This window comes from Scyliorhinus torazame, chromosome 10, assembly GCF_047496885.1.
Source record: "Scyliorhinus torazame isolate Kashiwa2021f chromosome 10, sScyTor2.1, whole genome shotgun sequence".
NCBI lineage: Eukaryota > Metazoa > Chordata > Chondrichthyes > Carcharhiniformes > Scyliorhinidae > Scyliorhinus > Scyliorhinus torazame.
The window spans coordinates 242,889,178-242,913,903 of record NC_092716.1 but is presented as its reverse complement, the minus strand read 5'-3'; the positions used below and the strand labels follow the sequence as shown (position 1 = coordinate 242,913,903).

The window sequence follows — 24,726 nt, the reverse complement described above, 5'->3', positions numbered from 1 at the left end:
GATTATGGGATCAGAGGAGTCACAGACCGAGGAGCTGAAGCGAAAGTGGAAGGAGGAGCTGGGGGGGGGGGGAGAGAGATGGAGGGCCTCTGGGCGGACGCGTTGAGTAGAGTCAACACGACCGCAACATGTGCCAGGCTCAGCCTGATTCAATTCAAGGTTGTGCACCTAGCCACATGACGGTGGCCTGGATGAGCAGATTCTTTAGGGTGGAGGACAGATGTGCAAAATGTGCGGGAGGGTCAGCGAACCATGTCCACATGTTCTGGGCATGTCCAAAGCTGAGGGGACTTTGGCAGGGGTTTGCCGACGTCATGTCCAAGGTATTAAATACGAGGGTGGCATTGAGTCCAGAGGTGGCGATATTCGGGGTGTCGCAGGATCCGGGAATCCAGGAGGAGAAAGAGGCAGATGTTCTGGCCTTTGCTTCCCTGGTAGCCCGGAGGCGGACATTACTGGCATGGAGGGACTCGAAGCCCCCGAAGTCGGAGACCTGACTATCGGACATGGCGGACATGGCTGGCTTTCTCTGCCTGGAGAAAATTAAGTTTGCCATGAGAGGGTCATTGTTAGGGTTCACCCAGAGGTGGCAACCATTCATTGACTTCGTCGCAGAGAATTAACCGTCAGCAGAAAGGAGTGGTGGGGGGGGGGGTAGGTTAGTGTAGACTAGGGGGTTAAGTAGTGGTGGGACCTGTGGGCGGGGGAGGCGGTATTCGCACTATGCTAATATTTTTATTTACATTGTTTATTTTGCTGCTGTTACAATGCCCAAAAAATACCTCCATAAAATGTTTATTAAAAAAAAGCTAAAAGCAAAGTTTAAGAAGATTGGCCTGTGTTCTCATGTGAACATATTGTCTTGCAATGTTTGCTGTTATACTGGAGCCGCTGTACAGTGAATGGATTTACCACTGTGACGTCAGAATTGATCCTGCGATCTAGTCAGACCTTTCACTCCCTAATTGTAATGTAGATTTGTGTCAGTGTGCCATTAAAGCATTTCACTGCCAGCTGAGAGATAATCCCATCTCAGTGTTTTAATTTTTTTCCCAGCCATTGTTTGTGACACTCTGGAAGAACAATCGTTTGGGGGGAGACTGTGGCAAGGCAACAGGTCGAGCAATCCAGAGGCCCAAGCTCTGGGGACATGGATTCAAATCCCACCACGGCAGCTGGTAGAATTTAAATTCAATTAATAAAATGTGAAATAAAAAGCCAGGCTCAGTAATGGTGATCATTATTTGTAATAAAAACCCATCTGGTTCACTAATGTCCTTTAGGGAAGGAAATCTGCCATCCTTACCCCGGTCTGGCCTACATGTGACTCCAGACCCACAGCAATGTGGTTGAATCTTAACTGCTCTCCGAAACGGCCAGCAAGCCACTCAGTTTATGAGCAACAAATGCTGGCTTTGCCAGCGGTAGCCACATCCCATGAAAGAATAAATAAAATTTAAGGAGTTCTTGCACTTTCTGTTTCAACAGAACATAAACAGTTGCTAATGCCTGAAGTAAAGTTAGCCTCGTCATGCTGAAGGTAAACTGTGTGGCCCACGCAAAAGCTCAGAGCTATCAGAGACAAATGATTGAATATTTCTCTGCAGTTATCTGTTGCTTCTCATGGACATCAGCTACGTTGTGGGGAGTGGACCTGTTTTGCATTGTAACTGGGAAGCCAAGAGATTTGCACGCAGCTTAGGCTCCAGTATAACACGAACCTTTTACCTGTATTGGTCTCCGCTCAGCAAATTGAGTGCGCGGATTAGGGCTCTGTGCCAATATAATGAAGCTCTGCTAGTCAAAGCCTCAGAATGCCTTGGGCACAGTGGGGAGTGCTACCAGCCCCACTGTTTGTATAACATTGTGGGCTACATCTAAGACGCTCCCACGTTTAGTTACATTGCGTTAAGGATTCTATGAACCATTAAAGCAACTAAACATCATTGAAAGATTCCAAATTGTTTTTAAAATATGCTTAAGAACATTTAAAAATATTCCATAGGCTGGATTTTAAGGCCCACTTCTCCCAGGGCTCGTTAAACCCAGCAGCTACCTACCGCCAACCCATGCTCCCTCCGTGATTATACCAGCATCGGGGGTGGCGTCAGGCGGCTTTCCCATCAGTGTATGCTTAAGGGCCTCATCCAATTCCTCGCCAATGCAGGAAAGGCCTGTGACTAGTAGTTAACCTGTCAGTTTCCTCTCTGCAGGTTTCTCTCTCCCTACCCTCCCTCACCAACCCTAAAACACTGACAAAGTTCCGATCCAAAGCAGCCCACCTCCTCCCCACTGCCCAAGAGCAGTACCAGCAGAGATCACTTTAATAAGGACACAGAGAGCCCACACTGAGTTAGAATAAAGAACTTTGGTTTATTTACAGTTACGTTATATACAACTCCCAGTGGATCCCGACCGGGTCTCTCCACGGTCTGGGCCTTACTGGCTGATCTTTTGTACAGAGCTGGATGGAGTTCCCCACCCCTCAGCGGGGAGCGCGTACTCTGCGAAAATCACGGGGAAGACAATCATTCCCGCCCCTTAAGTCCCATGCGGGATATGACATTCCTTCCCCCAAAGTCCGAAGGCACCCTCGACGACCACCGAAAAGAGGAAAAGGAGGAGCAGGTGGAGGATGTCGAGCCCCCGTGCTCCAGATCAGGCGGCATATACCTCGAAGGGGAACGTAGCGCACGGCAGGAACACGGTGACGGGCGATCGTCAGGAGGCGGCTGAACCATTGAATCTGCCACCGCGACCTCAGACGTCTGCGCCTCCATGTCTCAATCTGACGATACAACGTCAGGCATGTCGGCATCGACACAGACTGGAGGCACCACTGCGGCTGGTTTGGCAATGGAGTTGGAGGATCCAGGACAGGATTTATACGATTAACCTCGCGAAGGATCAACCGCCGCAAGCGAATACGACCCAAATGCTGTCTCATCAGTTTCCCCCGGACGCAAACTTGGTGAGATAATCATTCCCACCCCATAAGTCCCGTGTGCAAAATGACAGCCGCTGTTCCCGTTGGTGCTGCCGGCCTCGAATTTGACAGCAGCTCTCAGAGGCGGAAGGTCCTGTGCCTGAGGGTATGAAATCCTACCTGCAGCCTAAATGGTTTACAACCCCCCACTTTCCTTCCCCCGTCATAGTCAAGAGTGTGTGTGTCTCAGCCTCACTGCTGCCCTGGAAGATCTGGGCCACTGAACTTCCCAATGTACAATATTAACTCTCTTTGAGAAGCGACTTCAAAAATAATGATTAGATTTTTAATTTTGTTGTTGAGATAAATTATTTATTCCATTCCTATGCACTTTTAATTATTCAGCAGTTTCAGAAATATATATTTATTATCAAGAATAAACTATTTCATTTTCCATGTTGCCTGATATGTAGCTGATTGCACCTGTTAGGCTTTGCATATCACCAAATAGGATTTTAATAATATTGATTATTATGCTTACTGATTAAGCATTAAAAGTAATTAATCAATGAATAACTGTCACTCCGCATTAATACGTTTTGGCAAAGAGTTATGAACGTAGATAAGTCCCAGGGCCTGATGGGATCTACCCCAGAATACTGAAGGAGGCTAGAGAAGAAATTGCTGAGGCCTTGACAGAAATCTTTGGATCCTCACTGTCTTCAGGTGATGTCCCGGACGACTGGAGAATAGCCAATGTTGTTCCTTTGTTTAAGAAGGGTAGCAAGGATAATCCAGGGAACTGCAGGCCAGTGAGCCTTAAAATTACTGGAGAGAATTCTTCGAGACAGGATCTACTCCCATTTGGAAGCAAATGGACGGATTAGCGAGAGGCAGCATGGTTTTGTGAAGGGGAGGTTGTGTCTCACTTACGAAGAGGTCACAATGATGATTGATGTAGGTAGGGCAGTGGATGTTGTCTATATGGACTTCAGTAAGGCCTTTGACAAGGTCCCTCATGGTAGACTGGTACAAAAGGTGAAGTCACACGGGATCAGGGGTGAGCTGGCAAGATGGATACAGAACTGGCTAGGTCATAGAAGGCAGAGAGCAGCAATGGAAGGGTGCTTTTCTAATTGGAGGGCTGTGACTAGAGGTGTTCTGCAGGGATCAGTGCTGGGACCTTTGCTGTTTGTAGTATAAATGATTTGGAGGAAAATGTAACTGGTCTGATTAGTAAGTTTGCAGACGACACAAAGGTTGGTGGAATTGCGGATAGCGATGAGGACTGTCAGAGGATACAGCAGGATTTAGATCGTTTGGAGACTTGGGCGGAGAGATGGCAGATGGAGTTTAATCAGGACAAATGTGAGGTAATGCATTTTGGAAGGTCTAATGCAGGTAGGGAATATACAGTGAATGGTAGAACCCTCAAGAGTATTGAAAGTCAGAGAGATCTTGGTGAACAGGCCCACAGGTCACTGAAGGGGGCAGCACAGGTGGAGAAGGTAGTCAAAAAGGCATACGGCATGCTTGCCTTCATTGGCCGGGCATTGAGTATAAGAATTGGCAAGTCATGTTGCAGCTGTATAGAACCTTAGTTAGGCCACACTTGGAGTATAGTGTTCAATTCTGGTCGCCACACTACCAGAAGGATGTGGAGGCTTTAGAGAGGGTGCAGAAGAGATTTACCAGGATGTTGCCTGGTATGGAGGCCATTAGCTATGAGGAGCGGTTGAATAAACTTGGTTTGTTCTCACTGGAACAATGGAGGTTGAGGGGGCGACCTGATAGAGGTCTACAAAATTATCAGGGGCATAGACAGAGTGGATAGTCAGAGGCTTTTTCCCAGGGTAGAGGGGTCAATTACTAGGTGGCATAGGTTTAAGGTGCGAGGGGCAAGGTTTAGAAGAGATGTGCGAGGCAAGTTTTTTACACAGAGGGTAGTGGGTGCCTGGAACTCGCTGCCGGAGGAGGTGGTGGAAGCAGGGACGATAGTGACATTTAAGGGGCATCTTGACAAATACATGAATAGGATGGGAATCGAGGGATATGGACCCCGGAAGTGTAGAAGATTTTAGTTTGGACGGGCAGCATGGTCGGCACAGGCTTGGAGGGCCGAAGGGCCTGTTCCTGTGCTGTACTTTTCTTTGTTCTTTATTGTTTGCTTTAAAATAGAGAACTGTTTCAGAAGGTTTTTTTTAAACCACCCATGTTAACCTCACGTTGCGAATGCAGAAATGCCTCCATCTCATTTAACTATTTTTCTGTGTTGCAGGATTGTCCTCATGGATGACGCAATGGACTGCCCAATGTCATTTGTGGACTTTCTGTATGCATTCCAGATTCAGATATGCTATTGCGGTAAGTTCAGATCTCATAGCATTCTCATTTCATTGAGTTGAATGAACCCCTTGTTGTATTCTCTATTCTGCTTTACGTGGATGGCTTGGATGTGTAGTGTTGAATAAAGAATAAAAGTTTTGTTAAGAACAAAACCATAAATTTATTACACTACTAAGATTCATTCACATTCCTAAAATAGAAGGTTATTATATAAAACTATGCTATCTCTAATTTACAGAACTCTCAATTATGCAACTGTTCTCGATGCCTGACACTCTTCCAGCTCTCTCCTAACTCTTAACTCCTAATCATCTAATCATCTACTAATTTAATTCCCCAGTCACAGGATATTTATATGACTGTGCTGTGGTTCCCTCTAGTGGTAAGAAGCCTTATCATTAACTTGTTAACTCTTTACATCCCAATCAATATACATATCATTGCAACCCGTGATCTCTACAGAACAGTGGAACGGGCTGAAGAGCTGAATAACCTACTTCTTTTCTTGTGTCATGTGAGACGGAGTGGCGGACCTGGTGGACAATCCATGGTAGCAGCCTCCTGTACTTTAGAGCAGAGTTCTTCAAACTTTTTTTCCGGAGACCCATTTTTGCCAACCGTCAGGACCCAACCCGGCCGACTTTCATGATCCATCATTTTCGCTTACCTTTAATGCGACAGGTGAACCTGCTTGGTCCTCACGATCTCGCCTCCTTTGTCATTCAATATTACATTTCTGTATGGGTTGTTCATCAGAGGTCCTGGAGCTCACACCAGCGCTGCTTTACCCTGTTGTGGACTCTCCTGCACAGCTCACACCACCACCACTTTGTCCTGGTGTGGACTCTCATGTGCAGCTCTCTCCAGCTGATTTAGTTGTGAGATCCTGGCCTGTGTGTGTCTCTGGTCCTCTCTTCCTTATTTCAAAACAATCCATTTTAAATGTTATCCTCTTGATGCTTAGAACATAGAACATAGAACATTACAGCGCAGTATAGGCCCTTCGGCCCTCAATGTTGCGCCGACCTGTGAAACCACTCTAAAGCCCATCTACACCTTTCCCTTATCGTCAATATGTCTATCCAATGACCATTTGAATGCCCTTAGTGATGGCGAGTCCACTACTGTTGCAGGCAGGGCATTCCACGCCCTTACTACTCTCTGAGTAAAGAACCTACCTCTGACATCTGTCTTATATCTATCTCCCCTCAATTTAAAGCTATGTCCCCTCGTGCTAGACATCACCATCCGAGGAAAAAGGCTCTCACTGTCCACCCTATCCAATCCTCTGATCATCTTGTTTGCCTCAATTAAGTCACCTCTTAACCTTCTTCTCTCTCACGAAAACAGCCTCAAGTCCCTCAGCCTTTCCCCATAAGATCTTCCCTCCATACCAGGCAACATTCTGGTAAATCTCCTCTGCACCCTTTCCAATGCTTCCACATCCTTCCTATAATGCGGCGACCAGAATTGCACGCAATACTCCAAATGTGGCCGCACCAGAGTTTTGTACAGCTGCAACATGACCTCATGGCTCCGAAACTCAATTCCTCTACCAATAAAAGCTAACACACCGTACGCCTTCTTAACAACCCTCTCAAACTGGGTGGCAACTTTCAGGAATCTATGTACATGGACACCGAGATCTCTCTGCTCATCCACACTGCCAAGAATCTTTCCATTAGCCCAGTACTCTGTCTTCCTATTTTCCTTCCAAAATGAATCACCTCACACTTTTCTGCATTAAACTCCATTTGCCACCTCACAGCCCAGCGCTGCAGCTTATCTATATCCCTCTGTAACTTGTAACATCCTTCCGCACTGTCCACAACTCCACCGACTTTAGTGTCATCTGCAAATTTACTCACCCATCCTCCTACGCCCTCCTCCAGGTCATTTATAAAAATGACAAACAGCAGTGGCCCCAAAACAGATCTTTGTGGTACACCACTAGTAACTCGACTCCAGTCTGAACATTTCACATCAACCACCACCCTTTGTCTTCTTCCAACTAGCCAATTTCTGATCCAAACTGCTAAATCACCCTGAATCCCATGCCTCCATATTTTCTGCAGTAGCCTACCGTGGGGAACCTTATCAAACGCTTTACTGAAATCCATATACACCACATCAACTGCTTTACCTTCATCCACCTGTTTGGTCACCTTCTCAAAGAACTCAATAAGGTTTGCGAGGCACGACCTACCCTTCATAAAACCATGTTGACTATCTCTAATCAAATTATTCCTTTCCAGATGATTATACATCCTATCTCTTATAGACCTTTCCAAGATTTTGTCCACAACAGAAGTAAGGCTCACTGGTCTATAGTTACCGGGGTTGTCTCTACTCCCCTTCTTGAACAAGGGAACAACATTTGCTATCTTCCAGTCTTCTGGCACTATTCCTGTAGACAAAGATGACTTGAAGATCAAAGCCAAAGGCTCAGCAATCTCCTCCCTAGCTTCCCAGAGAATCCAAGGATAAATCCCATCCGGCCCAGGGGACTTAGCTATTTTCACACTTGCCAGAATTGCTAACACCTCCTCCTTATGAACCTCAAGCCCTTCTAGTCTAGTAGCCTGAATCTCAGTATTCTCCTCGACAACATTGTCTTTTTCCTGTGTGAATGCGGATGAAAAATATTCATTTAGCACCTTTCCTATCTCCTCAGACTCCAAGCACAACTTCCCACTACTGTCCTTGACTGGCCCTACTCTTACCCTAGTCATTCGTTTATTCCTGACTTATCTATAGAAAGCTTTTGGGGTATCCTTGATCCTACCTGCCAAAGACTTCTCATGTCCCCTCCTGGCTCTTCTTAGCTCTCTTTAGGTCCTTCCTAGCTAACTTGTAACTCTCGAGCGCCCTAACTGAACCTTCATGTCTCATTTTTACATAAGCCTCCTTCTTCCTCTTGACAAGTGTTTCGACTGCTTTAGTAAACCACGGTTCCCTTGCTCGACCACTTCCTCCCTGCCTGACAGGTACATACTTATCCAGGACACGCAGTAGCTGTTCCTTGAACAAGCTCCACATTTCCATTGTGCCCATCCCCTGCAGTTTTCCTCTCCATCCAATGCATCCTAAGTCATGCCTCATTGCATCATAATTGCCTTTCCCCCAGATATAACTCTTGCCCTGCGGTATATACCTATCCCTTTCCATCACTAAAGTAAACGTAATCGAATTGTGGTCACTATCACCAAAGTGCTCACCTACCTCCAAATCTAACACCTGTCCTGGTTCATTATCCAGTACCAAATCCAATATGGCCTCGCCTATCGTTGACCTATCTACATACTGTGTCAGGAAACCCTCCTGCACACATTGGACAAAAACTATTCGAACTATAGCATTTCCAGTCAATATTTGGAAAGTTAAAGTCCCCCATAACAACTACCCTGTTGCTTTCGCTCCTATCCAGAATCATCTTTGCAATCCCTTCCTCTACATCTCTGGAACTTTTCGGAGGCCTATAGAAAGCCCCTAACAGGGTGACCTCTCCTTTCCTGTTTCTAACCTCAGCCCATACCACCTCAGTAGACGAGTCCTGATCAAACGTCCTTTTTGCCACCGTAATACTGTCCTTGACTAACAATGCCACCCCTCCCCCTCTTTTACCACCTTCCCTGAGCTTACTGAAATATCTAAACACCAGTACCTGCAACAACCATTCCTGTCCCTGCTCTATCCATGTCTCCGATATGGCCACAACATCGAAGTCCCAGGTACCAACCCATGCCACAAGTTCACCCGCCTTATTCTGGATGCTCCTGGCATTGAGGAAGACACACTTTAAACCACCTTCCTGCCTGCCAGTACACTCCTGCAACTTCGAAACCTTACTCATGACCTCACTACTCTCAACCTCCTGTATACTGGAGCTACAATTCAAATTCCCAAGCCCCTGCTGAACTAGTTTAAACCCTCCAGAAGAACATTAACAAATTCCCCCCCCCAGGATATTGGTACCCCTCTGGTCCAGGTGTAGACCATCCCGTTTGTAGAGGTCCCACTGACCCCAGAATGAGCCCCAATTATCCAGAAATCTGAAACCCTCCCTCCTGCACCAGCCCTGTAGCCACTTGTTCAACTCCTCTCTCTCCCTATTCCTCGTCTCGCTATCACGTGGCACGGGTAACAACCCAGAGATAATAACTGTTTGTCTTAGATCTAAGTTTCCACCCTAGCTCCCTGAATTCCTGCCTTACATCCCTATCCCTTTTCCTACCTCTGTCGTTGGTACCTATGTGGACCACGACTTGGGGCTGCTCCCCCTTCCCCTTAAGGATTCCGAAAACACGATCCGAGACATCACGCACCCTGGCACCTGGGAGGCAACACACCAACCGCGAGTCTCTTTCGTTCCCACAGAATCTCCTATCTATCCCCCTAACTATGGAGTCTCCAATGACTAATGCTCTACTCCTCTCCCCCCCCCTTCCCTTCTGAGCAACAGGGACAGACTCTGTGCCAGAGACCTGTACCCCATGGCTTACCTCTGGTAAGTCCCCCCCCCCCCCAACAGTATCCAAAGCGGTATACTTGTTACTAATGGGAATGACCACAGGGGATCCCGGTACTGACTGCTTCCTCCCAGCTTGCTCGCTGCTGACAAAATGGAGGAATCGGCATCGCAGCCAGGGCACATGACGTCAGTGTTTGTGGCGCGTGACCTGTTCTCTGCCGTCAGACAGGAAGACTGCATTGAATTTTTTTTTTAATGTTCCCTTGGGTCAGCGCGCTGACGTCAGGAGGAGGCAGTGTTTCTTTCTGGGCTCCGGGCATGCGCATTGATAAGCGGGCACCCACGTGCACCGCGCCCCCGCATTTTTAAAGCTGGTCGTAGCCAGCATTTTAAACCTGCTGCTGCGGCCGTTGCGCATTAATTCCCGCAATCGGGAACGCCGCGATGAATGGCTCCACGACGCTCCCGACACCCACCAGCGACCCACCCGGGGGTCGCGACCCCAACTTTGAAAATGACTGCTTTGGCGGATACTCAGAAAGGAGCGCGAATACACAATACTTAACAAAGAGGAATATTTCATTACTTACAAATGATAACAAGTATTTGCATAGCAAGGTTATCTAACTGGTTAATACAGCAGTAGAAACAAAAGAGTTTTATAACATTGGTTTACTGATTTTTTTCAAAAAAATGTTGTGCTGAATTGGCATATATCTGTTTACATCATGATTGTGGTTGGTTTGTTATCACCTATCATTCAAATATTTTTAACACTGATAGATCCATTGGTATAATTTACTCATTAACTTGTGTGCTGAGCACACAATCCTAATGAGAGCCTATTTCAAATGATTTCACAAAATGTAACATTTGTCCCAGATATTTTGAATGCACAATTTGCTATTAAAAAATCCCAAGCCAACTTGGGGCACTAATCACTCAAAACAGGCTCTGCTGGGCAGGTCATGTTGTGTGTACAGATCAAAGCAAATTACTGCGGTAGCGGAATCTGAAACAAAAACAGAAAATGCCGGACAATCTCAGCAGATCTGACTTAATCTGTGGAGAGAGAACGGAGCTGATGTTTCGAGTCTGGGTGACCCATTGTCAAAGCTGGAGAGAACTGGAAATAGGGTCAGATTTATACTGCTGTGGGAGTGGAGGGGGGCATGGAGCGGTGGGGCTGGATATAGGGCCAGCGATAGGTGGAGATTGACAAAGGTGTTGTGGACAGAAAGACAAAGGGAATGTAAACGGAGTGATCAAGACTAAGAAGGATGCAGGTAGTGGCACATTAAGAGATGTTAATGGCAGATCTGCCAGTATAGAGAAGGTTCACTGGGAAGGTGGGACACACATGGCAAAGACGTCATTGGGAACATGCAGAGGTGATGTTGAGGCGTCAGAGGGAGCACACAAACCTCCAAATAGCGATCACCCTTCCAGCAGCACCTGACCCACATGTTGCAGAGTCTGCAGATCGCATATTGAGTCACAGAGTCACACAGTATAGAAGAGGACCTTCGGCCCATCGAGTCTGCACTGACAAAACTACATTAAATCTACAGTAATCCCACTTTCCAGCACTTGGCCCAGACCCTTGAATGTTATGACATTTCAAGTGCTCATCAACGTTCTTTTTAAAGATTGTGAGGTTTTCCCCCTCTACAACCTTCCCACGCAGGTCATTCCAGACACTCTCTGGGTGAAAAGAAAGTTCCTCAAATTCCTTCAACCTCCTAATCCTGACCTTAAAATTATAACCCTTGTTATTGATCCTTGAACTAAGGAGAAAAGCTGCTTCCTGCCCACCCTGCCCATGCCCCTCAATCTTATGCACCTCACTCAAGACCCCCCTCAGCCTTCTCTGCTCTAAGGAAAACAACCCCAGCCTATACAGCCTCTCTTCAGAACTCAAATGCTCCATCCCCGGAAACATCCTGGTGAATCTCCTCTGCACCCTTTCCAGTGCAATCCCATCCCTCTTTTAGTGAGGTGACCAGAACTGCACACAGGATTCCAGCTGTGGCCTAACCAAGGTTTTCTGCAGCTCCAACATAACCTCCCCGCTCTTGTCGTCTATGCCACAACTGATAAAGGCATGTATCATAACCACCTTATAGGACGTATCAGCTTTCTCAGAACCCATCGAACTGGAGTGGACGCAAGCCACCCTTGATCCTGACGAACTGCCTCAGAAGACAAAATTGTTTGTGCGCTCAGAGAGAATAGCAGACTTGAAGCTCCGTCAGAGGCTGCAGCAAAGCCTACCTTGGTTTTATTGTGACCAACCCTTAAAGTGGTTGGTTCAACTTTTTCACATTCCCTTTCTTCCTGCTCTGAAGTACTGCTGCCTGGTGTCACAGCCAAGAATACAAATTATGTAATTAGGTTATATCCTCCCATTTGAAATATCAGAATGCTGAGCTTCATTTTTTTGTGTTATATAATGAAATGAAATGAAAATGAAAATCGCTTATTGTCACAAGTAGGCTTCAATAAAGTTACTGTGAAAAGCCCCTAGTCGCCACATTCCGGCGCCTTTTCAGGAGGCTGGTACGGGAAATTGAACCGTGCTGCTGGCCTGCCTTGGTCTGCTTTAAAAGCCAGCGATTTAGCCCAGTGTGCTAAACCAGCCCCTTAAGAGGCCTTTAATAAATTAAAACATTATCACTATCTTTCTATGTCATTTTATTCCTGTCTCCCTTGAGCAATGTGAGGGACTCCATAGTTGTTTGGGGACAATTTGGTCACTCCTCGCAGGACACCTCTCCTGCTCGCAAGAAAAGAAAACCAAACAACATTAAATTCCTCCAGTTTTGTGTTTTAGTACCTATTGATTTATTTTAAATGAGTTGACCGTATGAATATAAAATTAATTGCTGTAACCGAACATTAGACGAAACACCAAAAGTCATACCCAACAAGATGGTTTTCAGTTCTGTCCTCTGCCTAAAACTGTCTCTTCAGAATCATAAAACTATAAGACATAAGAGCAGAATTAGGCCACTCGGCCCATCGAGTCAGCTCCACCATTCAATCATGGCTGATATTTTTCTCATCCCTGTTCTCCTGCCTTCTCCACATATCCCCTGATCCCCTTATTAATCAAAAACCTATCTATCTCTGCTTTAAAGACACTCAGTGATTTGGCCTCCACAACCTTCTGTGGCAAAGCGTTCCACAGATTTACCACCCTCTGGCTGAAGAAATTCCTCCTCCTCTCTGTTTTAAGCTTTTGCTGGATTGTGGCTGACTTCGACGCCTCGCATTTAACTTTCCGCACTCACAACAGCTTCAGTAGAAAATGACTGACCATAAATTATTTTGTGCAACTGCATCTAATGTACATCGTAGCACCATTCAGATAACTAATTAGGATATAATACCCGATTCGCAGTTGTTCAAGTTAGCAAAAAAAAAAAGAAACAGGTTTGCATCTGTGTAAATCACAGAAATGCGGCGAATTTGGAACGCTCTTGTATTCTGAAATCACTCATCTCAACACATCAAAGTGGATGATTCAACAAAAGATGGATTCCGTTGGGACCTATCAACCCGGCAATGAGGAAACTGCAGGGGGAGATTAAGCATTCAGAAAGCCTCAGGCTCGGCATAAATCATCTAAAATAAAAGGTGAAACTTGGACCTACTGAGCGAAAGAAGTCTTTTACAAAGGCCACATACGTTAAAATAGATTGAAAGGCAGAGGAGATCATTTACAGACAAGAAGGGAACACATGAAGAAAATATTTGTTGAAAGGGGGCATCAGAAGGAAGTGAAATTAAAGGGAACACCAAAGGTATTAAAAACTTTAAACCTAAAGGGAGGGGACCATACAATTATAATAAAGCAAGGTTTCCGTTCTGATGAAAGGTCATTGACTGGAAACGTTAACTTTGTGGGTGGGGGGGGCAGCACGGTGGCCCAGTGGTTAGAACTGCAGTCTCACAGCGCCGAGGTCCCAGGTTCGATCCCGGCTCTGGGTCACTGTCCGTATGAAATTTGCACATTCTCCTCGTGTTTGCGTGGGTTCCACCCCCACAACACAAAGATGTGCAAAGTAGGTGGATTGAACACGCTAAATTGCCCCTTAATTGGAAAAAATGAATTGGCTACTCTAAATTTATAAAGAAAAAAAACCTCTGTGGGTGGGATCTTCTGTGCGCGCCAACCCCGCGGCGTGTTTCGCAGAAGTGTAGGTCGCCCGCCATTGCCGGCGGCGGGATCTTCAGATGAGCGGGGTTTCCCGTTCTGTGCACCCCCTGCAGCTGGGAAACCGCGGCAGTGGTTCACCGTCGGCAGGACGAGAACAACTGGAAAATTCCCGACCTGCTTCTTTTCCCTGAGGTTGTCTGACCCACTGAGCTTTTCTGGCATGTTTGGCTTTCATTTGAGATCGCACCAGGTTGGACTACACGAGGGTGCACTTTCTCACAAATGGTGCCGTCACGGACTGCAATTTTGTAAAAATGCTGTTAATCGTCTGTAAAGCTTTAAGACAAATGTGGCTTTTTTCATTTGTTCATTGGATGTGCAAGGCCAGCATTTAATGCCCGTCCTTAATTGTCCTTACCTTGGAGGGCAAGGTGGAAGAACTTAAAAGGCAGACAGAAGAACGAGGTGGTTGACATTGAGTGGACAGTATTGAATCCAATGAGCAAGTTATTTTCAGTAAGTGATATAGTCAGACACATGTCAGACCTCGGGATAGACCTTCAGGGCTTGGAGTTGGAGGCCAGCAGAAATCAGAAGTAACATTGTTATGAGCAAAGGACTGCCACATCCGTGCTGACACCAAGATCCTCGTGTTCAAGGCAGCCATCCACCCAACTCTTCTATATGGCTCAGAAACTTGAACGATGCACAGAAGCCACCTCAAGGATCTGGAGAGGTACCATCAACGCTATCTGGGACAAATTCTCCACATCAATTGGGAGGACAGATGTACTAACTCCAATGTCCTTGAAGTAACCAAGAGCACCAACATTGCGGGCATGATCTTTCGAAACCAACTCTTCTGGGCCCACCACATGTTTAGGGTGCCAGAGTCCCGACTGCCAAAGCAAACCTTCTTCGCCCAGTTCAAGGAGGGCTCCGGAAGCTGGACAGAAGAAAGTGCTTCAAAAGACACCCTGAAGGCTTACCTCGAGAAATGCAATATAGATGCCAATGCTAGGGGGACCCCTTCTCATGGGACACCTACTTGATGGAACCTCCTGATTGAAGGGACACAATTGTTCAAGAATACCCGACAGCAGGAGGAGACCAGGAAAAAGAGCCTGAGAAAGGAATACCAGCGACCTCGAGTCCATGGACAATCCCACCACCTGGAAACACCTGACAAGTGTGCAGTCAGATATGTGGCTCCAGGGTCGGGCTCATCAGCCACGCAAGGACCCACAGAACCCGTGACCAGTGAGATGGAGTTTCTTAGGTGGACAATTCTACTCGTTAGCGGGTGATCGCCGGAGAAGAAGGATTACGTACCTGGTTCTTGGCCTTAGATATTTGTAAACCTTTTCAATATGGCCGCAGAGCACCATAACCTGCAGTTGCTTTTTGTTTTCTGTAATATTATGAATATCAAATCAGAATGAGAAATACCTCTTACTTTTACTTGGTGGGGTCAAGAAGCAGCTGAACACTATGGGCGGGATTCTCTGAAGGCCGATGTTGCAAATGGGATTGGGCGGAGAATAAGTTCCGATGTAAACATCACGGCGGACGCCGATTTGACACAAAATCACAATTCTCCGTCACCTCGACTGCAGCGTCAATGCGGTCCGGAACGCATGTACAGTAAACACCGTTTGCATATCATTAGCGGGCCCGACCCGGTATTCTCCGGGGCCTCCGCAATTCTCCGCCTCTGATGACCTAAGTTCCCGACGGCACGGTTCACTTGTGCTTTTAATAATCATGAAACCGGCATCGTGACTGCTGAGGAAGAGGGGGGGGGGGAGGGTAGAGAAAATGTCCAACATCACCATAGTTAGCCGGGGGGGGGGGGGGATTAGCGGGGGGTGGACAGGAGGTGGGCTGCAGGGTTGTGGTGGATGGGCACGAAACACCATTGCCACAGCCGCTGACAGCTCACTGTGAACTTAGGGCCACCGGTCGTATAGGTGTCCCCCCAGACCACCCCTCTTGGTGCTCTCTGGCCCCAGCCAACACATCAGCTGTATGGGCGCGCTTCAACACAATCAGTGCCATCTTGTTGGCTGGAATGAGTGTGCGTGGGGATTGTAATGTGTATATGCGGCTGTAGCTTGTCAGCCTCCTGAGTGTCAGTCATGGACCCGGTGAATCCCACACCGTTTTTCATTGGAATCGATTGAGTTCCACGTGGCGCTGGTGCCAGCTCCTCCACAGTTGCTGAAACGATCCAGGTTTGGTGTCAGTTCTGCTGTTGTGAAGGTCCACGATCCCTGCACCGGCGTCAACGTTTAGTCTCAAAAATGGGGAATCCAGCCCAATGCGTCTAAACAACTTGGGTATTTCCAGTCTATTAATAGGTTGTTTGAAGTCTCCTGTTCTCACAAGCCCTTTCTTTCCCTTCAAAGAACAAAGTATGCTAACTTGGTGGTCCATAAGACACCAATCACGCTAGCTTGGATTTCTTTTGCTTGTCGAACCAAAGGATCTCCTTTTGCAGTTTCTTACCTTCCACAGGATAAACTTTATTTTTTCAACTGCCAAATGACCCTGGCAGATGGGGCTACCCTGCCTTCACTTCAGTCCATTCTCCACAAGCACCCTATCACCCGAAAGCTACATTAATTCCCATTCGCTGCACTTATTCATGCTTCTGATATTCCCAGCACAAGGCAATTTTTTACAGTCATAACTGACCTGGTATTTTATTTTGAATACTTCTGGGTTCCGACAAACGTATCTTCATTCAGAATCTCTCTCTCTCGTCGGTTCCTGGTCTCCAGTTCACGTGTGCCGTCTCTGGACATGTGTATACACACCTGCCGATTGACTGCCTTTTATGCTCACATCTGCTGTAATGCCTCCATCACACATGTCCAGCATAAATGTTTCTCTAATGCTGTCAATGTTTGTCACAAATTTTGTTGTCCCTAATTAACTGTAGGCCTCTCTTCGATGACAGTTTTCATTACGCTAGAAGGATTTGAGTTATTTATGTAGAGATTTAGTCTTCTCCCTCACCCCCAGCCATCACAGCAGTATCACGGGCACTCTCCCACCTCACAGCCATCATTCTCCTTCAAAGACATTGCACCCCCCTCTTCATAGGCATCGCCCTCCCCTTCCCAGGCATCGCCCTCCCCTTCCCAGGCATTGGTCCTCCCCCCCACCATGCATAAGGGGAACCACTCCCCCAATGGGGGCATTTAAACTGTCTCCCACCAAGTCAAGTTCAAAGATCTGTGATATGAAGGTAAAAGTATTCCCTTTATATGGTGAAACCTTTGAAGTTTTTTTATTCACAGTCAATTTCATTATTCAAGCCTGTTTTTATATCTGGAAGCCTGAAAGCTTTGAACTGCATTGTTTACATACAACTTCACAGACAATTACCTTTTAAATGATTTTGATTGACAGGTCCAGATAGTTTCAAAGGGAGGATTAAGGTTCTTTATTTGCACAGTTCTGCAGGGATCCATTAACTCAGAGGAGCAGTTTTTATAACCGCGATTGTTTTGAAAGGTTGGAAGCTTTTCAGAACAAAGAGACAGTCTCTTAAAAAAAAGTATTTTTGAGATATTGACAGCCTGTTTAAAGAGTTTAGGGATACAGATGGGAACAATTTCCCTTCATTGGCAGAGAACTGTATTTTTGAGGTACTGATAGTGTTTAAAGGGTTTAAAGGATGCAAATGGGAAGAGCAGTCAAATTATTCCCATTCCTCGGAACAATCCCCCGATCTGAGCCCCTTCAGCCCAGCGCAAGCCACACCCCCCCCCAACCCCACCTCCCACGAAGATCATCCCTCGGCACCCTGGAGACAATTGCAGGGAGGGTACCCACCCCCTTGCCACCACTCGGACTGCAGGCCGCCTGATCCTCGTTTCTCAGGACTTGCACCAATTCACGCCAGCGGGCCTCTCGGCTGCGGGGGGGGGGGGGGGGGGGGGGGGAGCATCGCAGGAGGCAGATGAATCGGGCATTCTGCCCGTAAAGTACATTCAAATCAGCTCCAATTAATTATTTGCCGGGCATGAGCAGGAACCTTGTCGGGACTGTCGGAAAGCTCATCGGGGCTGATGGAGCGGGCTGGAAGACTCGCAACAGGTTTCACGGACAACGTAAAAACCGTTTCAGGCCTGACACCCAATTCACCGGGCTATCAGATAGTCTCCACTGGAGGGTGGCCCCGGAGAATCCCCACATAATTTGCTTAGACGTGCGGATATCAATGGCAAGGCCAGCACTTGTTGACAATCCCTAATTACCCTTGAACTGAGTGGGTGCTGGGCCATTTCAATGGGCAGTTAAGTGACAATACTTGGGGTAGACCAGGGCCTGGATTCTCTGCCGTTTACCGCAGGGACATGCAAATGGTTCCCGATGCAGCGGAGAATCGGGCATCTGGGGTAAAAACCAAATCGCCGCTGACGGCAATCCGTTTGCGATGCTCCAACCCCTTGCTCGCAGTGGGATCGGGGTTCACCCCTCACGCTAGTGGGAAGATATAAGTTCATAAGATACAGGAGCATAATTAGGCCACTCGGCCCATCGAGTCTGCGCTGCCATTCTATCATGGCTGATATGTTCCTCATCTGCTACCTACAATGTTACAGGCCAAGAGCTGGATTGCGAAATCAGCCAGAGCAGCCCCTCCTCAGAACACATGACCGAGGAGTGGGAGTAGGCAATTTAGCCTCCCAAGCCTAAACACCCTCAATGTGATCATGGCTGATCCCATCTTGGTCTCAACTCCACCGCCTAGCCCATTCTCCATAACTTCAACTTAGCAGGCCAGGCACCAGATTCTCCGGGCCCTCATGATTTTCCGGTCCACTGGGTCAGGAATCACGTGGGTGAGATCACAACTGGTATTAACCAGTGTGGCCTTGACGTGGTGGACCTCACCGCGGGCCAAGTGGTTAACCCTTTAAGGGAGTTGTCCCCAAAGTCCACCCGAGGACCACCCTTCCCCCTCCCCCTCACAATGCCAGACCTGCCCACCCCACCCTCCACCAGAACTCCCATGCCACTTGAGACCCCCAAAATAAAGTGATCCCTCCACAGAGACCCCCTAAATAAAGTGACGCCCCCCCCAACAGAGACCCCAAAAAGAGAAAGACCCTCATAAGTACCCTCTAAATAGCTGAAATAAAAGGAATACCCCCTACAGACCCGACAAAAAAGAAAGCCTTGTCTGGAAGCTAGAGAGGAGTTCAGGCGGGGGCAAATGAAAACAGTTACTGTTGTAACAGTAACATGGTGGCTCAGGCAGAGGAAAAACCTTGTGTCAAGTCCTGGAAAGTGTAAACCTGTGATCTTTGTTTAAACCTCTCAGATCCTTCAGCTGCAAGCCATTCATTAATTTCCCCAATTGGCTGTGATTGACAGTTTCTACAAACATAGCTGTCAGCTTTGCTTCATTCAGCTTTTTCATGGTTCAGTAACTCTAAAGTGCTCTGCCCACAATGCTTACAAACATCAACCACTTCAAAGAGAGTTAAGTGCTGTCAATTTCCCACTGAGCACTTCAAATTAATGCAAGTGTGAAGGGAAGCGATTGGAATGCACTTAACTGCTTTGCGATGCGGAGAGGTTTTGGTCAGCCTCGAGACCTTGCTATCAGACTGCCTGCTCAAAATGGTGGGCAGGTAGCGGAACTGCCTCGCATTCCTCGCCATGCACAAATCTGCATGGCGAGGGATACTGAATTGCTTCCTGATGGGAGCGCAAATCAGTTCTAATTCACCTCCGGCTGGAGAACATAAGATTGGATTCTCCGATTCTGAGGCTGTGTCCGGAGCATGTGTCTAGTATTAAGACCAAAAAGTCAGGAGCGTCCTCACACCGATGCTCCACCTGGTGGGGGGCTAGCAGCCATGCCACGTAAAATCCCCGGCTTTCCCTGAAGGTACGGACGGAGAATTGCCAGGTCCATGGCCACGTATGCACACCTGCAGCAGTCGCGCCAAACAACATGGCACCGGCCGCGCGCGGACCTGGCCTGTCAGATAGTGCCCCCTTGTAACCCCCCTCGTCATCCCTGGATCACCCCCCCACCAGTCCCCCCAGCCCCTGCCGAAGCCGCCTAGACCAGCAGAGCAGCTGTCACCCCTCCCCCCCCCCCCGCCCGACTGTGGCGGCGCAGGACACAGTCCGCAGTCGCCACACGACGTTGATGAAACCTCAGACCACAAGTCATCCACGCCATCTGGAAGTCGGCCCATCGGGGGCGGAGCATCAGGGGAGGGTCTTCAGATGACGCCCTGAGGGCTCCCCAAGGGCGTGCGGCGTACTCAGCGATGATGCCGTTTTGGAGGGGGCAGAGCATCCGAAGACAGGCGCTGCCCCGATTTCGGCGTCAAAAGGGATTCTCCGGCCAAATGCAATTTTGGCGTTGGCAATCGGAGATGTCTCCCAAACGGAGAAACCCGGCCCGGGTAACATTGGGAGATTTCCTTCCGTCACGGTACATTAGTGAACCAAATAGGTTTTTACAACAATGGTTTCTACCCGCTTTCAGTTCCAGGTTTTATTAATTGAATTGAAATTCTGCCAGCCACTGAGGTGGTACCCATGTCCCCAAGCATTAGTCTGGGACTCTGGATCGCAAGTCCAGTGACAACAACACCACCACCTCTCCTTATAGCTTTATGGTCATCATTGCCACTGGCCTTCAATTCCAGAATTTCTTTGCTGCACTATCTCCCATGATTTGTAGAGTATAAATTGGAGCTACAGATGCCTATCATTTCTATTTCGAATGCCATTTTCAATTTGGCATTGATATGATTGCATCAATTTTCCTGCACTGTGTGGGTGTTTGGGTCTATTTGTGTGAGTGAGAGAGGAAGGCTGAGAAATGAGAGTGGGTGGACGTGTGGGGAGGAATATTACTGCCCGGACCAATTAGGACCCACTGTTCGTGTCTAGTTCGAGGATACATAATGGATTTCTGCACCACAAATTGCTGAATTATTCTGCTTGAAATTACAATCGCATATGCAGTGTGCTCTTGGATGGACGTGGCCTGACATAAATAACTCTCTGCATTTTGATTCTGGTTTTTTTTTGTTCTTTTAAAGAATTTACTTATTTTCCCCAGCACTTCATATATCATTGCACCTGTGCTAAGGTTATCCTGCATATGTTATACTTCAGTTGCGACATATTGGCCCGGATTTTGTGGTCAATGGCGAACGACCACTGCTTGCCGTTCATTACATATATGCCTACCCGCACACCTCCTCTGGGTTTTATATTGGGACTTGAGATTATTAGAGCAAAAACAATAGGCAACCTCTAGAGGAGATTTGAGACTTGTGTGAAAAGGGAAAGCAACAATGTTTCCTTCAGAATCCTTACTCAGACACATAACCTGGGATTATCTAGCTTTTTATTTCTAAGATCCCACCACTCCTGTTTCACAAAAGGTCCTTGTGGGATGTAGGAAATTGTTCCATATTATATTTTATATTTTGTTGCAGTAATGTTATTAAAACCCTGGGTTCAAATACATACAGGCAGTTTGATTGACTGATTGATTTATTGTCACATGTACCAAAGTACAGTGAAAAGTATTTTTCTGCGGCCGAGGGAACGTACACAGTACGTACATAGTGGACAAAGAGAATAATCGACAGTGAACATTGACAAATGGTACATTGACAAACAGTGATTGGTTACAGTGCGGAACAAGGGGCCAAACAAAGCAAATACATGAGCAAGAGCAGCATAGGGCGTCATGAATAGTGTTCTTACAGGGAACAGATCAGTCCGAGGGAGAGTTGTTGAGGAGTCTTGTAGCTGTGGGGAAGAAGCTATTCCTTTGTCTGGATGTGTGGGTCTGTAGACTTCTGTATCTTCTGCCTGATGGAAGGATTTGGAAGAGGGCAAAGTCTGGGTGGGAGGGGTCTCTGACAATACTGTCTGCCTTCCTGAGGCAGCAGGAGGTGTAACAGAATCAATGGGAGGGTGGCAAGCCTGTGTGATGGGATGGGCTGAGTTCACCACACTCTGCAGTTTCTTGCGATCTTGGGCCGAACAGTTGCCATACCAAGCTGTGATGCAGCCGGATAGGATGCTCTCTATGGCACATCTGTAGAAGTTTAAGAGAGTCGATGCAGACGTGCCGCAATTTGTTAGCTTCCGGAGGAAGTAGAGACGTTGTTGGGGTTTCTTGACTGTCGCATCAACGTGAGTGGACCAGGACAGACTGTTGGTGATGGTGACCCCCAGGAGCTTAAAGCTATCAACCATCTCCACTTCGGAGCCATTGAGGCAGACGGGGATGTGTGTCGCGCTACGCTTCCTGAAGTCGATGATCAGTTCCTTGGTTTTGCCAACATTTAGAGAGAGGTTGTTTTCAGTACACGATGCAACAAAGTGATCTTTCTCCCTTCTGTAGTCTGGGAAGGCCGTGGCATAGTGGTATTGTCACTGGACTAGTAAACCAGAGACCTAGAGTAACGCTCTGGGGACGCAGGTTCAAATCCCCCACTGCAGATGGTGACATTTGAATTTAATAAAAATCTGGAATTTAAAAAGTCTTAAGATTACCTTGAAACCATTGTTGATTGTGGGAAAAACCGATCTGGTTCACTAATGTCCTTCAGGGAAAGAAATCTGCCGTCCTTACCTCGTCTGGCCTACATGCGACTCCAGCCGCACAGCAACGTGGTTGATTCTTATCTGCCCCCTCAAGGACAATTAGGGATGGGCAATAAATGCTGGCACAGCTGCAAAGCCCACAAATTTTAAAAATAAATAAATAAATAAAGGAAAGCTATGATTAAGAGGGTCGTAAAGGTGAGGTAATAATTGATTTTAACCATTTACTTGTTTACAGAGATGTGGCTAATGGAATATTGTTTATGTTTAGGAGGTTTCCTGGGATGTAGATAATTTATGAGTGATTGTGTTTAGTCTTAGCTAAGCAGGTCATGGTACAACTTAATGGGAGGAGACTGCAGAATGCCATATGCTTGGGATACAGATGATTTATTTCCTGGAAGGTGCCAGGTCAGTCTGTAGTTTGGTAGTCTGCTTTAGGATTTTAAGTTGAACAGAATTGCCTGACAAGACAGAAGGATTGTCAGATAGTTCCTGAAAGGGTCTCCTTCCAAAGATCGGCACAGAGAAGCATGTACTCCTAATTGTTAACTTTATTCACAAGTGACATTTGAACTGCATTGGATTACTAAATTGGAATATACAGTGGCAGGTGTAGATCGTGAGTTAAAGTTTTTTTTCATTTATTTAAGAACTGTTTCAACGGTTAATTGTAAAGCAATTTCTTATTGTTAATATGGTGGATTCTGTTCTAAATTAAAATTTGTTTCAGCATAAAAGATATCAATTGGCTTAATAGTCTTCCCTCACAGCCTTAGAAATTGCAAATTGGTAGAATTGTCACACAGTCCTAACACATGCAGCACCATTCTTTTGACTGTATAAGTATTCATTAAATGATAAAACATAATTTATTTTTATATGAAACTTGTTGTTGGGCTGAGTCATAATTCTATCATGCGTAAGATAATGTTTGAGTTAGTAGACTGTTGTCAATGTTGGAAGACCTTTGATTGCTGGTGGGTGGACTGATGCTGGCTGATGGGTGGACAGGTGCTGGCTGGTGGGTGGACAGGTGCTGGCTGGTGGGTGGACTGGTGCTGGCTGGTGGGTGGACAGGTGCTGGCTGCTGGGTGGTCTGGGTGCTGGTTGGTGGGTGGACTGGGTGCTGGCTGGTGGGTGGACTGGGTGCTGGCTGGTGGGTGGACTGGGTGCTGGCTGATGGGTGGACTGGTGCGATTGTATCATGGAGTTCAACCAACCTCTCCCTTTAATGGATTTGTTGCTTTTCCTAGCACACGGCTTTTTCCCTAGGTGCGGGATTACAATTATGGACATGTGGGTTTTTAAATACAAAACACTGTTTATTCCATGAACTCAACTTAGCATCTTAAATAAACATTGTATCTCTTAAAACCCTTTACTTCAAAGATAAACAGTAAATACTTCCTTAAAATGTTCCTTCAAACTTCCAAGAGACTTAACACCTTTAAACAGTATCACATCTGGTTAAAGGATATATATATATTTTGTAGAATGGCAGAGACTGTCGCAAACTGGCTTTCTACTTTAAACTGCTCTCAGCAAAACCAGCCAGGCACTTTTTAGCTGCTCTCAGCAAAACCAAACTGCAAAACTTGCAGCTCTCTGGAAACACAGACAGTGCTTTTAAACTGAAACTAAAAACCTGAAAAATACAGACGGCAAAATGGCTGACCTGAGCTGAGCTCCACCCACTCTCTGACATCACTGTTTTCTTAAAGGTACATTGCTTACACATCCATTTCTTAAAGGCACTCTTGCATGACACCTTATTGAATGGTGGAGCAGCCTCGAGGGGCCGAGTGGCCTACTCCTACTCCTGATTCGTACGTTTGTCTCTCACTATAACTGATGCTGGGTTAACTGGTTTGAAATTAAATTCAAACCTTAAGTTATTGAGTTAAATTTAACCACAATACCTAAATTACATAGAACGTACAGCACAGAAATAGAAGGCTTCCAATCTGCGTTTTCACTGGCAAGCCAGAGTGAGATTTTTAAACTCTTTCTCTTAATTTCTACGGTCACAAAAGTTGAATATAAGTCTTGTTCAGGGTGAAGTCTCTTGTAGTCATTTGTTGACCCCTACTGGACTTAATCAGGAAGACATCATAGGAACAAAAAAGTGTTCCAAATGTGACACAAAACAATCTGGGATAATATATATTCCTAGTTTAGATCGATGGTGTGGCACATACAGCTGCGAAA

The 24,726-nt window shown here is 46.6% G+C and overlaps 1 protein-coding gene across 3 annotated transcripts in view; it reads left to right on the top strand.

Moving 5' to 3' along the window:
• Positions 1-24,726, top strand: part of cstpp1 (centriolar satellite-associated tubulin polyglutamylase complex regulator 1) — a 427,611-nt gene that overhangs the window by 357,147 nt on the left and 45,738 nt on the right. For all 3 annotated transcript variants that reach the window (XM_072466623.1, XM_072466624.1, XM_072466625.1), the window contains one exon: positions 5,205-5,290. In XM_072466623.1, the coding sequence (XP_072322724.1) occupies positions 5,205-5,290 (86 nt within the window). The remainder of the gene's footprint in view (positions 1-5,204; positions 5,291-24,726) is intronic.